The sequence below is a fragment of the Xenopus tropicalis genome, chromosome 5 (genome assembly GCF_000004195.4).
Source record: "Xenopus tropicalis strain Nigerian chromosome 5, UCB_Xtro_10.0, whole genome shotgun sequence".
NCBI lineage: Eukaryota > Metazoa > Chordata > Amphibia > Anura > Pipidae > Xenopus > Xenopus tropicalis.
The window spans coordinates 163,029,570-163,046,852 of NC_030681.2; the positions used below are offsets into that span (position 1 = coordinate 163,029,570).

At 57.3% G+C, this 17,283-nt stretch overlaps 1 protein-coding gene across 1 annotated transcript; it reads right to left on the reverse strand.

The window, feature by feature from the left end:
- Nucleotides 1–983: 983 nt before the first annotated feature.
- On the reverse strand, nucleotides 984–16,671 carry LOC116410824 (zinc finger protein 264-like). The gene is made up of 6 exons (XM_031901955.1): nucleotides 16,540–16,671; nucleotides 14,345–14,471; nucleotides 13,129–13,230; nucleotides 11,292–11,441; nucleotides 8,907–9,014; nucleotides 984–1,741 (listed from the first exon to the last, which is right to left on the reverse strand). The coding sequence occupies exons 1-6, from the start codon at nucleotides 16,564–16,566 to the stop codon at nucleotides 1,143–1,145; spliced, it is 1,113 nt and encodes a 370-aa protein (XP_031757815.1). The 5' UTR covers nucleotides 16,567–16,671; the 3' UTR covers nucleotides 984–1,142.
- Nucleotides 16,672–17,283: the final 612 nt, after the last annotated feature.

Consider the following 17,283-nt stretch of genomic DNA (forward strand, 5'->3'; position numbering starts at 1 on the left):
GACCTGCTGTTCCCAATGGGCACATGATTGTTCCAAAGCAAAATGGAGCGACAGCTTGTGGGCCAAGCACTGACTGATAAGGGGGGACACAGTTCCAGCACCCCTGGGGGGGTCAGACATACTCTGTGAATACTTGAGATGAAGACACGGATCCAGTCCATCTTGGCAATAATACTGAATGTGGGGGTGCTCCTGACACCCAGAAATAAGGAGACGGGGGGAGACAGTGGGGCAGTCACATTGCTGAATGTGGGGGTGCTCCTGACCGGGGCAGTCACATTGCTGAATGTGGGGGTGCTCCTGACACCCAGAAATAAGGAGACGGGGGGAGACAGTGGGGCAGTCACATTGCTGAATGTGGGGGTGCTCCTGACACCCAGAAATAAGGAGACGGGGGGAGATAGTGGGGCAGTCACATTGCTGAATGTGGGGGTGCTCCTGACACCCAGAAATAAGGAGACGGGGGGAGATAGTGGGGCAGTCACATTGCTGAATGTGGGGGTGCTCCTGACCGGGGCAGTCACATTGCTGAATGTGGGGGTGCTCCTGACACCCAGAAATAAGGAGACGGGGGGAGACAGTGGGGCAGTCACATTGCTGAATGTGGGGGTGCTCCTGACACCCAGAAATAAGGAGACGGGGGGAGATAGTGGGGCAGTCACATTGCTGAATGTGGGGGTGCTCCTGACCGGGGCAGTCACATTGCTGAATGTGGGGGTGCTCCTGACACCCAGAAATAAGGAGACGGGGGAGACAGTGGGGCAGTCACATTGCTGCTGGGGCAGTAACGGCAATAATACTGAATGTGGGGGTGCTCCTGACACCCAGAAATAAGGAGACGGGGGAGACAGTGGGGCAGTCACATTGCTGCTGGGGCAGTAACGGCAATAATACTGAATGTGGGGGTGCTCCTGACACCCAGAAATAAGGAGACGGGGGGAGATAGTGGGGCAGTCACATTGCTGAATGTGGGGGTGCTCCTGACCGGGGCAGTCACATTGCTGAATGTGGGGGTGCTCCTGACCCCCAGAAATAAGGAGGTGGGTGGGGCAGTCATTAAGGCACATCCAGGGGCAGAAGGAGATCACGTGAATAGAAAAAGCAGCTGAATTACATGGAAATAGAAAAATAAACAGCAGGTCTCATTGGCCAATAGCGAGGCCCGGGAATACGTTGCCCCCACAGGAGGGCAGTTCAGAGTCCACAGCGCTCATCTGGGCCAGCCAATCATCAAGCCTATCAGGGGTGAGTCCGGCCCCAGTGAAAGGGGCGGAGCAGCGCTGGATATTGTGCGCTTTCTTGAAGCTGTCCAGCCAGCCATTGGACGCCTTGAAGCCCCGGACGCCCAGCTGATTGGCGATCTCCAGCGCTTTCTCTCGGATGATGCGGCCGGATAGCGCCACGCCCCCGCGGGTAGAGAGCAGCCACTCCCACACGGCCGAGTTCAGCTTGTCATTGGTGGTTCTCCTCTGCCTCCGCACGCGGTCCCCACTCACGTTGTTGTGTAGAGCGGTAATGAGCTCCTCCCGGCGCTTGACAATCTGCACAACCTGCGACTTGCTGACCCCAAACTGCGCGGCCAGAGACCCCACCGACTCGTTGTTTTGGTAGCCGCAAAGCACCAAGATCTTGTCCCGCAGCTTCAGCCCATTGCGCTTGTGGATCGCCAGCCTCGTCTCGCTTTCCTGGGTCGCTGGGCTGCCGCCATTGGTCCCTCCAGGGCTGTGCGACGCCATTGGTGCTGGAAGGGACAGGAAGGAACCAAATTACAGGGGTGCGCCGGCAGAGCCTTCCCAGGGTGATGGACTATAGCTAGGCATACAAACATGGCTTCCGCTGCCAGGAGATACCCTTGGGTGGGGCAGAAGAGATCAGTATTAAAGGGGAAGGAGCCTAAAGGAATTGGGCAAAGGTCCAGCCCCCCTGCTTGAGTTGGGGGGGAGATATGTACTCATTGTGTTCCACGGAGACACTCGGCCCAATAGAGCGTCACAGCAGGGAGCCGAGGGGGGCAGCGCCAGGCATGGAGGCAAGTAATAACCACCAGGGGGAGCTGGGTGGGTCAAAGGCCCCTAATCAGCGCAGAGATGCCCCCCAGGGTACAGAGAGAGAAACAGGCCGCAATGCAGGGAGCCGAGGGGGGCAGCGCCAGGCATGGAGGCAAGTAATAACCACCAGGGGGAGCTGGGTGGGTCAAAGGCCCCTAATCAGCGCAGAGATGCCCCCCAGGGTACAGAGAAACAGGCCGCAATGCAGGGAGCCGAGGGGGGCAGCGCCAGGCATGGAGGCAAGTAATAACCACCAGGGGGAGCTGGGTGATTCAAAGGCCCCTAATCAGCGCAGAGATGCCCCCCAGGGTACAGAGAGAGAAACAGGCCGCAATGCAGGGAGCCGAGGGGGGCAGCGCCAGGCATGGAGGCAAGTAATAACCACCAGGGGGAGCTGGGTGGGTCAAAGGCCCCTAATCAGCGCAGAGATGCCCCCCAGGGTACAGAGAGAGAAACAGGCCGCAATGCAGGGAGCCGAGGGGGGCAGCGCCAGGCATGGAGGCAAGTAATAACCACCAGGGGGAGCTGGGTGGGTCAAAGGCCCCTAAACAGCGCAGAGATGCCCCCCAGGGTACAGAGAAACAGGCCGCAATGCAGGGAGCCGAGGGGGCAGCGCCAGGCATGGAGGCAAGTAATAACCACCAGGGGGAGCTGGGTGGGTCAAAGGCCCCTAAACAGCGCAGAGATGCCCCCCAGGGTACAGAGAAACAGGCCGCAATGCAGGGAGCCGAGGGGGGCAGCGCCAGGCATGGAGGCAAGTAATAACCACCAGGGGGAGCTGGGTGGGTCAAAGGCCCCTAAACAGCGCAGAGATGCCCCCCAGGGTACAGAGAAAGAGGCCGCAATGCAGGGAGCCGAGGGGGGCAGCGCCAGGCATGGAGGCAAGTAATAACCACCAGGGGGAGCTGGGTGGGTCAAAGGCCCCTAAACAGCGCAGAGATGCCCCCCAGGGTACAGAGAAAGAGGCCGCAATGCAGGGAGCCGAGGGGGGCAGCGCCAGGCATGGAGGCAAGTAATAACCACCAGGGGGAGTTGGGTGGGTCAAAGGCCCCTAAACAGCGCAGAGATGCCCCCCAGGGTACAGAGAAAGAGGCCGCAATGCAGGGAGCCGAGGGGGGCAGCGCCAGGCATGGAGGCAAGTAATAACCACCAGGGGGAGCTGGGTGGGTCAAAGGCCCCTAAACAGCGCAGAGATGCCCCCCAGGGTACAGAGAAACAGGCCGCAATGCAGGGAGCCGAGGGGGGCAGCGCCAGGCATGGAGGCAAGTAATAACCACCAGGGGGAGCTGGGTGGGTCAAAGGCCCCTAAACAGCGCAGAGATGCCCCCCAGGGTACAGAGAAACAGGCCGCACAGCAGTGAAGGAGTTAAGGGCAAGTCGAGCCAGTGATTTGCCCCACAATTTGCAGCGGAGGTTTATTCATATTAATGGCCTCATTGTGTATCGTTCCACCCCTGAATCCAGGGCAAATTCCTGTACCAGCTACACATCCTTACTGTTAGCCTACTGGGGGCAGAGTTACAGGGCAGTCCCTAGCCAATCCCTAGCTTTGCTTCAGTCTGAAGGACAACTGCCCCCCTACTGATCCCTAACCCCCAGATGAGTGTTGTACTAACCCCGCCCCCTCCCACGGGGGGGGTCCCACAATTACTGCCCAGCATATACAGTCTGTGCTTCAGCTTCCATTGGCAGGCATGGCTCCTCCCACTCCCATCAAGGTGGCCAGGAGATCATTGGCCTATCTGGCCATCCAGAGAGTGGGCCGATCCAATCATTTGGCTCCTAGTTCAATGGTCAGATAAGGGCTTGTGCTGACCCAACAGAAAAGTACTGGTTCCGCTCGCAGCCATACAGGGTGAGCCAGCAGATCCCAGAGAAGATATCACTGAGGGAGGGTGAATTGTGGGCCATGTACACAGGCCGGGATTGGCCACATCACCAGATAGTCCCCCTTCGGCTTGCCTTACTGTCTGCACAGAACATTCCTTCCTGCTGTGCTGTCTGATTAAAGCAATATGGCAGCCCTGGCCCATAGGAATGCTCTGGGCACACAGGAAGCCTAGCACAGTGAGTACCAGTAGGGTAGCGGTCAGGCCCTGGCCCATAGGAATGTTCTGGGCGCACAGGAAGCCAAACATAGTGAGTGCCAGTAGGGCAGCGGGCCGGCCCTGGCCCACAGGAATGTTCTAGGCACACAGGAAGCCTAACATAGTGATTACCAGGAGGGCAGTTGACAGGCCCTGGCCCACAGGAATGTTCTGGGCACACAGGCAGCCAAACATAGTGAGTGACAGTAGGGCAGCGGGCCGGCCCTGGCCCACAGGAATGTTCTGGGCACACAGGAAGCCAAACATAGCGAGTGCCAGTAGGGCAGCGGGCCGGCCCTGGCCCACAGGAATGTTCTGGGCACACAGGAAGCCTAACATAGTGATTACCAGGAGGGCAGTTGACAGGCCCTGGCCCACAGGAATGTTCTTTGCACACAGGAAGCCTAACATAGTGAGTACCAGGAGGGCAGTGGCCAGGCCCTGGCCCACAGGAATGTTCTGGGCACACAGAAAGCCTAACATAGTGAGTACCAGGAGGGCAGTGGGCAGGCCCTGGCCCATAGGAATGTTCTGGGCACACAAGAAGCCTAACATATTGAGTACCAGCAGGGCAGTGGGCAGGCTCTGGCCCACAGGAATTCTCTGGGCACACAGGAAGCCTAACATAGTGAGTACCAGGAAGGCAGTGGGCAGGCCCTGGCACACAGGAAGCCTAACAGTGAGTACCAGTAGGGCAGTGGGCAGGCCCTGGCCCATAGGAATGCTCTGGGCTCACATAAAGCCTAACATATTGAGTGCCAGTAGGGCAGCGGGCAGGCCCTGGCCCATAGGAATATTCTAGGCACACAGGAAGCCTAATATAGTGAGTACCAGCAGGGCAGTGGGCAGGCCCTGGCCCACAGGAATGCTCTGGGCACACAGGAAGCCTAACATAGTGAGTACCAGGAGAGGAGCGGGCAGGCCCTGGCCAACAGGAATGTTCTGGGCACACAGGAAGCCTAACATAGTGAGTACCAGGAGGGCAGTGGGCAGCCCGTGGCCCACAGGAATGTTCTGGGCACACAGGAAGCCTAACATAGTGAGTACCAGGAGGGCAGTGGGCAGGCCCTGGCCCACAGGAATGTTCTGGGCACACAGGAAGCCTAACATAGTGAGTACCAGGAGGGCAGTGGGCAGGCCCTGGCCCACAGGAATGTTCTGGGCACACAGGAAGCCTAACATAGTGAGTACCAGGAGGGCAGTGGGCAGGCCCTGGCACACAGGAATGTTCTGGGCACACAGGAAGCCTAACATAGTGAGTACCAGGAGGGCAGTGGGCAGGCCCTGGCCCACAGGAATGTTCTGGGCACACAGGAAGCCTAACTGTGAGTACCAGTAGGGCAGCGGGCAGGCCCTGGCCCATAGGAATGCTCTGGGCACACAGGAAGCCTAACAGTGAGTACCAATAGGGCAGCAGGCAGGACCTGGCCCATAGGAATGCTCTGGGCACACAGGAAGCCTAACAGTGAGTACCAGTAGGGCAGCGGGCAGGCCCTGGCCCATAGGAATGCTCTGGGCACACAGGAAGCCTAACAGTGAGTACCAGTAGGGCAGCGGGCAGGCCCTGGCCCATAGGAATGCTCTGGGCACACAGGAAGCCTAACAGTGTGTCAGTACCAGTAGGGCAGCGGGCAGGCCCTGTCCCATAGGAATGCTCTGGGCACACAGGAAGCCTAACAGTGAGTACCAGTAGGGCAGCGGGCAGGCCCTGTCCCATAGGAATGTTCTGGGCACACAGGAAGCCTAACAGTGAGTACCAGTAGGGCAGCGGGCAGGCCCTGGCCCATAGGAATGCTCTGGGCACACAGGAAGCCTAACAGTGAGTACCAGTAGGGCAGCGGGCAGGCCCTGGCCCATAGGAATGCTCTGGGCACACAGGAAGCCTAACAGTGAGTACCAGTAAGGCAGCGGGCAGGCCCTGGCCCATAGGAATGCTCTGGGCACACAGGAAGCCTAACAGTGTGTCAGTACCAGTAGGGCAGCGGGCAGGCCCTGGCCCATAGGAATGCTCTGGGCACACAGGAAGCCTAACAGTGAGTACCAGTAAGGCAGCGGGCCGGCCCTGGCTAATAGTTATAGTTGCCATTATAAATGGGCTTTGAACAAACAACACAAACGGCACTGACAGACAAACAGATGGAGGCAGATACAGTTACTGAACAACATCAGGTCCAATGAATAATTTAATTGACAATCAGTTGACATTTTGTGCTCATGTAACACAGTTATTTCATATTTAAACTATTTTTGTCAAACTCTAAAATCCTACATCAAATCTTAATGAAAAAGTTGTTTTGAACAATAAAAAAAGACCTCAAAGCACAAAGTTAAAATAAGGATATAAAGTGGGGTGAGTGCTTGGGTGCCACGGTGCTTGCCGGGTTTGGGGTGGGCTCAGTGGCAGTCCCTGCGGCTGTCTGTCTGTCTCACACTGTGGGTAATGACACGAGTCACACTGGCAGACCCAGCGGCTGTCTGTCTCACACTGTGGGTAATGACACGAGTCACACTGGCAGACCCAGCGGCTGTCTGTCTGTCTCACACTGTGGGTAATGACACGAGTCACACTGGCAGACCCAGCGGCTGTCTGTCTGTCTCACACTGTGGGTAATGACACGAGTCACACTGGCAGACCCAGCGGCTGTCTGTCTGTCTCACACTGTGGGTAATGACACGAGTCACACTGGCAGACCCAGCGGCTGTCTGTCTGTCTCACACTGTGTGTAATGACACGAGTCACACTGGCAGACCCAGCGGCTGTCTGTCTGTCTCACACTGTGGGTAATGACACGAGTCACAATGGCAGACCCTGCGGCTGTCTGTCTGTCTCACACTGTGGGTAATGACACGAGTCACAATGGCAGACCCTGCGGCTGTCTGTCTGTCTCACACTGTGGGTAATGACACGAGTCACAATGGCAGACCCTGCGGCTGTCTGTCTGTCTCACACTGTGGGTAATGACACGAGTCACACTGGCAGACCCAGCGGCTGTCTGTCTGTCTCACACTGTGGGTAATGACACGAGTCACACTGGCAGACCCAGCGGCTGTCTGTCTGTCTCACACTGTGGGTAATGACACGAGTCACACTGGCAGACCCAGCGGCTGTCTGTCTGTCTCACACTGTGGGTAATGACACGAGTCACAATGGCAGACCCAGCGGCTGTCTGTCTGTCTCACACTGTGGGTAATGACACGAGTCACAATGGCAGACCCTGCGGCTGTCTGTCTCACACTGTGTGTAATGACACGAGTCACAATGGCAGACCCTGCGGCTGTCTGTCTCACACTGTGTGTAATGACACGAGTCACAATGGCAGACCCTGCGGCTGTCTGTCTGTCTCACACTGTGGGTAATGACACGAGTCACAATGGCAGACCCTGCGGCTGTCTGTCTCACACTGTGTGTAATGACACGAGTCACAATGGCAGACCCAGCGGCTGTCTGTCTGTCTCACACTGTGGGTAATGACACGAGTCACAATGGCAGACCCTGCGGCTGTCTGTCTCACACTGTGGGTAATGACACGCTGATTATTTCCCACCCCAAAGGGCCGGTGCTTGGGGCCACTGGCTTAGTGGCTATTGAGCCCACAGGGGATGGTTCCATGCTGTGCCCGTGGCACCCAAGCACAGAGGCTGTACGTGCCCAGACGAGGGTGGCTAGTTTGGCTGATTGTGGCCACCCTGTGCCTGGACATATAAGCCCCGTGGGAGGGGGGATTCACTTTACACAGAGCCTCTTGTTGATCATTGGCTGAGGTACCGAGTTAATAGGCCAATCAGCTGATAATAAAGCGGAATGGAATAAAAGTACTGGCCCATCAGTGTTTCTGGCAATGAGAGAATGAGCCTGGAGTGCCAGCCAATCAGTGGCCTCCTGTAGCCCTGTGGGCAGTCTCATCAGACTGCTCCTATTGGCGATGCCACAGTCCCAGGAAGGAAGCAGTCTGATGAGACCTCCCGTGTCATTACACTGATGGGGGGGCTGGGGGGAGGGGCAGGGGCAGGGGGAGGAGTTTGTGGGATTACGGAGGAAGGAAGTTTCTCATGCTCTGATTCGTTACTTGGAAGTCAAAGTTGTCGCTTTTCCCAGCAGCCATTTTGGGTGTAAAGAGAAAGCGCTTTTTGTTCGTGTCTCCGCCTACAGCGCCACAATGCTTCTGGCTCCGCCCTCGTCCCGTCTGCAACCCAAGCAGCCCGGTCTCCTTATAGCGCCTGATTATATACCCCACAGTCGATTTGGGGATCAGCGTCAGTCTGCTGATCTCTCGCTGGGACTTTCCTTTTTGCGCAAGTTTAATTACGCGTTGCCTGTCGCTGACACTCCGCTCCTTGCTTTTCATGTAGATCACTATCAATACAAGGTGAGAGCTGAGTAGCCGGGGGGCAACATAAAGGCAACATTCGCCCCCACTCGTCTGCCAAAAACAACTGTTTCATTCACTTTGCTTTAGGATTTGACAAAAACGTACGAAGCAGCGGCACAACATGGCCGCCTCCAGGCGCTCTAGCCCCTCCCACTCACACCGCTGGGAAATGCACCAATCACAGGCAATGGCTGCGAGTACCCTTGGTGATTAGGTGGCCAATAAACGCTTCTCCTGGAAAGGGAACCGACCAATCCAGTAACAGGGACAGTAATAGAGGGAGGAGTTGGTCGGATTAGTGCCCAAGCTCAGGGGGCATTAGGGAATAGGCCAGTGCCACCCAGCTGCCCCTCCCTGCTTACATGCCCCCCAGGGTATGAGGAATGGGGGGGGGGACTCACCTCGGGTTGGGGTCACGTCGATCACATCGTCCATAGATGAGCTCTGGTCCCCAGGCTCCTCCTCCTGCTTGATCCAAAGAGACAGCTCCGGGTTGAAGACTGCTGCACCTGCACAGGGAAATCTCATTAGGGGGGATCTGAACCCCAAAGCTGCAAGGTCAGGGGGGGGGGGAGAATGTACGGCACAGTGCCAATCCAACCTGAGTGACACTCTAACAGGCCAAGTCACATGATCATACTCGGGCACCTCCCTTTAACATTACACCCAGCATTCCTACTAACAGTGGGGGTTCTCTCTTCCAGTCCCAATAACCCCCCCACCCGCTGCCACCAATCATTCCCAACCCAGAAGATTATAAAGGGGGCCCGGTGCCTTATAGTTTCCCTATAGCAGTAGAATATAATGGGGGGGCGGTGCCTTATAGTTTCCCTATAGCAGTAGAATATAATGGGGGGGTGGTGCCTTATTGTTTCCCTATAGCAGTAGAATATAATGGGGGGGGGGGGGGGGGGCGGTGCCTTATAGTTTCCCTATAGCTGTAGAATATAATGGGGGGGCGGTGCCTTATTGTTTCCCTATAGCAGTAGAATATAATGGGGGGGGGCGGTGCCTTATAGTTTCCCTATAGCAGTAGAATATAATGGGGGGGGCGGTGCCTTATTGTTTCCCTATAGCAGTAGAATATAATGGGGGGGGGGTGGTGCCTTATTGTTTCCCTATAGCAGTAGAATATAATGGGGGGGGCGGTGCCTTATAGTTTCCCTATAGCAGTAGAATATAATGGGGGGGGGGGGTGCCTTATAGTTTCCCTATAGCAGTAGAATATAATGGGGGGCGGTGCCTTATAGTTTCCCTATAGCAGTAGAATATAATGGGGGGGGGGGGGGGGGCGGTGCCTTATTGTTTCCCTATAGCAGTAGAATATAATGGGGGGCGGTGCCTTATAGTTTCCCTATAGCAGTAGAATATAATGGGGGGGGGGGGCGGTGCCTTATTGTTTCCCTATAGCAGTAGAATATAATGGGGGGCGGTGCCTTATAGTTTCCCTATAGCAGTAGAATATAATGGGGGGAGGGGGGGGGGCGGTGCCTTATTGTTTCCCTATAGCAGTAGAATATAATGGGGGGGGGGGGGGGGGGGGGGCGGTGCCTTATTGTTTCCCTTTAGCAGTAGAATATAATGGGGGGGGGGGGGGGGGCGGTGCCTTATAGTTTCCCTATAGCAGTAGAATATAATGGGGGGGCGGTGCCTTATAGTTTCCCTATAGCAGTAGAATATAATGGGGGGGGGGGGGGGGGCGGTGCCTTATTGTTTCCCTATAGCAGTAGAATATAATGGGGGGGGGGGGGGGGGGGGGGGCGGTGCCTTATAGTTTCCCTATAGCAGTAGAATATAATGGGGGGGCGGTGCCTTATAGTTTCCCTATAGCAGTAGAATATAGGGGGGGGGCGGTGCCTTATAGTTTCCCTATAGCAGTAGAATATAATGGGGGGGGGGGGGGGGCGGTGCCTTATTGTTTCCCTATAGCAGTAGAATATAATGGGGGGCGGTGCCTTATAGTTTCCCTATAGCAGTAGAATATAATGGGGGGGGGGGGGGGGGGCGGTGCCTTATTGTTTCCCTATAGCAGTAGAATATAATGGGGGGCGGTGCCTTATAGTTTCCCTATAGCAGTAGAATATAATGGGGGGCGGTGCCTTATTGTTTCCCTATAGCAGTAGAATATAATGGGGGGGGGGGGGCGGTGCCTTATAGTTTCCCTATAGCAGTAGAATATAATGGGGAGGCGGTGCCTTATAGTTTCCCTATAGCAGTAGAATATAGAGGGGGGGCGGTGCCTTATAGTTTCCCTATAGCAGTAGAATATAGAGGGGGGGGGGGGCGGTGCCTTATAGTTTCCCTATAGCAGTAGAATATAATGGGGGGGGGGGCGGTGCCTTATAGTTTCCCTATAGCAGTAGAATATAATGGGGGGGCGGTGCCTTATAGTTTCCCTATAGCAGTAGAATATAGAGGGGGGGGGGGGGGGCGGTGCCTTATAGTTTCCCTATAGCAGTAGAATATAATGGGGGGGGGGGGGTGGTGCCTTATAGTTTCCCTATAGCAGTAGAATATAATGGGGGGGGCGGTGCCTTATAGTTTCCCTATAGCAGTAGAATATAATGGGGGGGGGGGGGGGGGCGGTGCCTTATTGTTTCCCTATAGCAGTAGAATATAATGGGGGGCGGTGCCTTATAGTTTCCCTATAGCAGTAGAATATAGAGGGGGGGGCGGTGCCTTATAGTTTCCCTATAGCAGTAGAATATAGAGGGGGGGGCCATAGCCAAGACAAAGAGTTGCAGCTGTGGGGGTGCCTCTCAGTATGAATGGCGCCTGCTACTCACTGGAGTCTGTGCTAAACTCCTCCTCCTCCTCCTCCTCCTCTCTCAGCTCCTCCTCCTCCTCCTTTGGAACACTAGTCTGGCAGCTTTGGTCACTCAATGCCTCTTCCATCTTCACCCGCAGCAGGATGTCTGGCCGGATCTGTGAGGGCCCTAAAGCAACGAGAAGTCAGCAGGGGCCACACACAGCCCCTACAGCAGCCCCTACAGCAGCCCCTACAGCAGCCCCTACAGCAGCCCCCACAGCAGCCCCTACAGCAGCGCCCACAGCAGCCCCTACAGCAGCCCCTACAGCAGCCCCTACAGCAGCGCCCACAGCAGCCCCTACACCAGCCCCCACAGCAGCCCCTACAGCAGCCCCCACAGCAGCCCCCACAGCAGCCCCCACAGCAGCGCCTACACCAGCCCCTACACCAGCCCCCACAGCAGCCCCCACAGCAGCCCCCACAGCAGCCCCCACAGCAGCCCCCACAGCAGCCCCTACAGCAGCCCCTACAGCAGCCCCTACAGCAGCGCCTACAGCAGCCCCTACACCAGCCCCCACAGCAGCGCCCACAGCAGCCCCTACACCAGCCCCCACAGCAGCCCCTACAGCAGCCCCTACACCAGCGCCCAAAGCAGCCCCTACAGCAGCGCCCACAGCAGCCCCTACAGCAGCCCCCACAGCAGCCCCTACAGCAGCCCCTACACCAGCCCCCACAGCAGCCCCCACAGCAGCCCCTACAGCAGCGCCCAAAGCAGCCCCTACAGCAGCCCCTACAGCAGCCCCTACACCAGCCCCTACACCAGCCCCTACACCAGCCCCTACAGCAGCCCCTACAGCAGCCCCTACAGCAGCGCCCACAGCAGCCCCTACACCAGCGCCCAAAGCAGCCCCTACAGCAGCGCCCAAAGCAGCCCCTACAGCAGCGCCCACAGCAGCCCCTACAGCAGACCCTACACCAGCCCCTACACCAGCGCCCAAAGCAGCCCCTACAGCAGCGCCCACAGCAGCCCCTACACCAGCGCCCAAAGCAGCCCCTACAGCAGCGCCCACAGCAGCCCCTACAGCAGCCCCCACAGCAGCCCCTACAGCAGCCCCCACACCAGCCCCCACAGCAGCCCCCACAGCAGCCCCTACACCAGCGCCCAAAGCAGCCCCTACAGCAGCCCCTACAGCAGCCCCTACAGCAGCCCCTACAGCAGCCCCTACACCAGCCCCTACAGCAGCCCCTACAGCAGCCCCTACAGCAGCCCCTACAGCAGCGCCCACAGCAGCCCCTACAGCAGCCCCTACACCAGCGCCCAAAGCAGCCCCTACAGCAGCCCCCACAGCAGCCCCTACACCAGCCCCTACACCAGCGCCCAAAGCAGCCCCTACAGCAGCGCCCACAGCAGCCCCTACACCAGCGCCCAAAGCAGCCCCTACAGCAGCGCCCACAGCAGCCCCTACAGCAGCCCCCACAGCAGCCCCTACAGCAGCCCCCACACCAGCCCCCACAGCAGCCCCCACAGCAGCCCCTACACCAGCGCCCAAAGCAGCCCCTACAGCAGCCCCTACAGCAGCCCCTACAGCAGCCCCTACAGCAGCCCCTACACCAGCCCCTACACCAGCCCCTACAGCAGCCCCTACAGCAGCCCCTACAGCAGCGCCCACAGCAGCCCCTACAGCAGCCCCTACACCAGCGCCCAAAGCAGCCCCTACAGCAGCGCCCAAAGCAGCCCCTACAGCAGCGCCCACAGCAGCCCCTACAGCAGCCCCTACACCAGCGCCCAAAGCAGCCCCTACAGCAGCGCCCAAAGCAGCCCCTACAGCAGCCCCCACAGCAGCGCCCACAGCAGCCCCGCTGCTTCCTCTCACCTTTGGCTTTACTGTCATCCTCATCCTCACTGTTTGTGCTGTAACTGGGCTCCTCCGACTGCTGCACCTTCACCAGGATCCCGGGGTTGGCGATTTCATAACCTTCCGGAAACGGCAAAAATTAGTCCCTCCCCATAGGGTCTGGGGGTTCATTGGCACCAGGGATTAGGAGGAACAGGGAGTGGGGTGCAGTAATTAGCAGGTTGGATATTGGGGAGACACAGCAGGGGGTTAGGGGGTGCAGTAATTAGCAGGCTGAATATTGGGGAGACACAGCAGGGGGTTAGGGGGTGCAGTAATTAGCAGGCTGGATATTGGGGAGACACAGCAGGGGGTTAGGGGGTGCAGTAATTAGCAGGCTGAATATTGGGGAGACACAGCAGGGGGTTAGGGGGTGCAGTAATTAGCAGGCTGGATATTGGGGAGACACAGCAGGGGGTTAGGGGGTGCAGTAATTAGCAGGCTGGATATTGGGGAGACACAGCAGGGGGTTAGGGGGTGCAGTAATTAGCAGGCTGGATATTGGGGAGACACAGCAGGGGGTTAGGGGGTGCAGTAATTAGCAGGCTGGATATTGGGGAGACACAGCAGGGGGTTAGGGGGTGCAGTAATTAGCAGGCTGGATATTGGGGAGACACAGCAGGGGGTTAGGGGGTGCAGTAATTAGCAGGCTGGATATTGGGGAGACACAGCAGGGGGTTAGGGGGTGCAGTAATTAGCAGGCTGGATATTGGGGAGACACAGCAGGGGGTTAGGGGGTGCAGTAATTAGCAGGCTGGATATTGGGGAGACACAGCAGGGGGTTAGGGGGTGCAGTAATTAGCAGGCTGGATATTGGGGAGACACAGCAGGGGGTTAGGGGGTGCAGTAATTAGCAGGCTGGATATTGGGGAGACACAGCAGGGGGTTAGGGGGTGCAGTAATTAGCAGGCTGGATATTGGGGAGACACAGCAGGGGGTTAGGGGGTGCAGTAATTAGCAGGTTGGATATTGGGGAGACACAGCAGGGGGTTAGGGGGTGCAGTAATTAGCAGGCTGGATATTGGGGAGACACAGCAGGGGGTTAGGGGGTGCAGTAATTAGCAGGCTGGATATTGGGGAGACACAGCAGGGGGTTAGGGGGTGCAGTAATTAGCAGGCTGGATATTGGGGAGACACAGCAGGGGGTTAGGGGGTGCAGAGAATGTGGGGGGGGGGGGTGAGAACCCAAACGTACCAAGAGCTGTGAGCGCCCCATGAATCTCCTTCATGACATTCTTGTACAGAAGTTTCTGCCAATCTGCCAGCAGCTCCCATTGGTGGAAGGAGAAATAAACTGCCACATCGTTAAACGTCACTGTGCCCTGGAGCAAAAGGAACCAATCAGCTCCCTGCACACAATCCCTGCAATAGCCCCATAGGCACCGGGGCCAAGGAAACCTTACCCCCCATACACTCAAGCCCCTCCCACACAGTCTGTCTCAGCCCCCCACCCACAGCTCAAGGAAACCTTACCCCCCCCCCCGTACACTCAAGCCCCTCCCACACAGTCTATCTCAGCCCCCCACCCACAGCTCAAGGAAACCTTACCCCCCCCGTACACTCAAGCCCCTCCCACACAGTCTGTCTCGGCCCCCCACCCACAGCTCAAGGAAACCTTACCCCCCCGTACACTCAAGCTCCTCCCACACAGTCTGTCTCAGCCCCCCACCCACAGCTCAAGGAAACCTTACCCCCCCCCGTACACTCAAGCCCCTCCCTTACAGCCCCCCCTCACAGTGTGTCTCAAACCTTAACCCGCCCACAGTAGCTAAGCAACCGCCTCCATCAGTCCATAAGAGCCCTTAACCCGCCCACAGTAGCTAAGCAACCGCCTCCATCAGTCCATAAGAGCCCTTAACCCGCCCACAGTAGCTAAGCAACCGCCTCCATCAGTCCATAAGAGCCCTTAACCAGCCCACAGTAGCTAAGCAACCGCCTCCATCAGTCCATAAGAGCCCTTAACCCGCCCACAGTAGCTAGGCAACCGCCTCCATCAGTCCATAAGAGCCCTTAACCAGCCCACAGTAGCTAGGCAACCGCCTCCATCAGTCCATAAGAGCCCTTAACCCGCCCACAGTAGCTAGGCAACCGCCTCCATCAGTCCATAAGAGCCCTTAACCCGCCCACAGTAGCTAAGCAACCGCCTCCATCAGTCCATAAGAGCCCTTAACCCGCCCACAGTAGCTAAGCAACCGCCTCCATCAGTCCATAAGAGCCCTTAACCCGCCCACAGTAGCTAAGCAACCGACTCCATCAGTCCATAAGAGCCCTTAACCCGCCCACAGTAGCTAAGCAACCGCCTCCATCAGTCCATAAGAGCCCTTAACCCGCCCACAGTAGCTAGGCAACCGCCTCCATCAGTCCATAAGAGCCCTTAACCCGCCCACAGTAGCTAGGCAACCGCCTCCATCAGTCCATAAGAGCCATTAACCTGCCCACAGTAGCTAAGCAACCGCCTCCATCAGTCCATAAGAGCCCTTAACCCGCCCACAGTAGCTAGGCAACCGCCTCCATCAGTCCATAAGAGCCCTTAACCCGCCCACAGTAGCTAGGCAACCGCCTCCATCAGTCCATAAGAGCCCTTAACCCGCCCACAGTAGCTAAGCAACCGCCTCCATCAGTCCATAAGAGCCCTTAACCCGCCCACAGTAGCTAGGCAACCGCCTCCATCAGTCCATAAGAGCCCTTAACCCGCCCACAGTAGCTAGGCAACCGCCTCCATCAGTCCATAAGAGCCATTAACCCGCCCACAGTAGCTAAGCAACCGCCTCCATCAGTCCATAAGAGCCCTTAACCCGCCCACAGTAGCTAGGCAACCGCCTCCATCAGTCCATAAGAGCCCTTAACCCGCCCACAGTAGCTAAGCAACCGCCTCCATCAGTCCATAAGAGCCCTTAACCCGCCCACAGTAGCTAAGCAACCGCCTCCATCAGTCCATAAGAGCCCTTAACCCGCCCACAGTAGCTAGGCAACCGCCTCCATCAGTCCATAAGAGCCCTTAACCCGCCCACAGTAGCTAAGCAACCGCCTCCATCAGTCCATAAGAGCCCTTAACCCGCCCACAGTGGGTACAAACCCCGCCCCTAAGCGCAGAGGCCGCCCAGCCAATTGGCTCCGCCCAGACAGCCCAGATATCCCCGCCCATGAGCAGCTTTGGGGCAGGGCTATTGGGAGCTGTGGGTGAGGGGGCTCAGAGCGGCTCTGCCCGCAGTCCGGTCACAGGAAGTAACCAAGCAGACAGGGAGGGGCCATGAGGTTCTTCGCTCTCCCCCCACACAGACACAAGGATGGTACGGGCCGCACTGACAGGCTGTAGGTACCCCCCCACCGGCCGCACACACAATGGCTGACCCGCCGGGGCCCTCATGCTTCCGCCCGCCTTATACTTACCGGGTCTTTAATCTCCTCCTCTGCCATGATTACAACCAACCGGACTCTCCGAATGTCTCTCAGCGGCTCCTATGGCGCTTCCGGTTACAAGACAATCACTTCCGCGGCAGCTTAAACTCCGCCTCGCCATTATGTCCCGAAGCGAATCAGGCTACGGATACTGCGCATGCGCAATAGCTTTCCCTTGCTGCTCCTCACACCGCTGCGCATGCGCAATAGCTTTCCTTTGCTGCTCCCCCACACCGCTGCGCATGCGCAAGGCTGCCACCTTTTCTGGAACAAAAGCCTTATACCAATAATGTTATGTTTTTTTTCCTATTAATAACATTGGCATCACGCATCCGTTTAACCACCCAAACTACAAAATACCGGTCAGTCGCAACAACCATCAAATTGGTTGCTATGGGTAATTGCAGCAGTGTCAGTGTATATCCCCCTTAGTAAATCTGCCGCTATAAAGGTGCCAGCCTTGGTTGCTATGTAAAGCGCTGGGCAGCAACCATATCAATATGCCTGACTGGGGCAGAACCGTCCAGCCCAAACGCAAGAAGCTTATTACATTAGAACCACTGGGCTTTGAAGGGGGGGGGTGTCGCAGACTCGACCAGGCGCAAAACGAGAGCGCAAACATCCACAGACACATAACTACGTCGCCTCCATTGCGCAGGGCAAGTAACACTCCTCAGTCAGAAGCGCCACCGCGCAGCCGCATTAGGCTTTCATAGGCAGTGTACTGCGCATGTG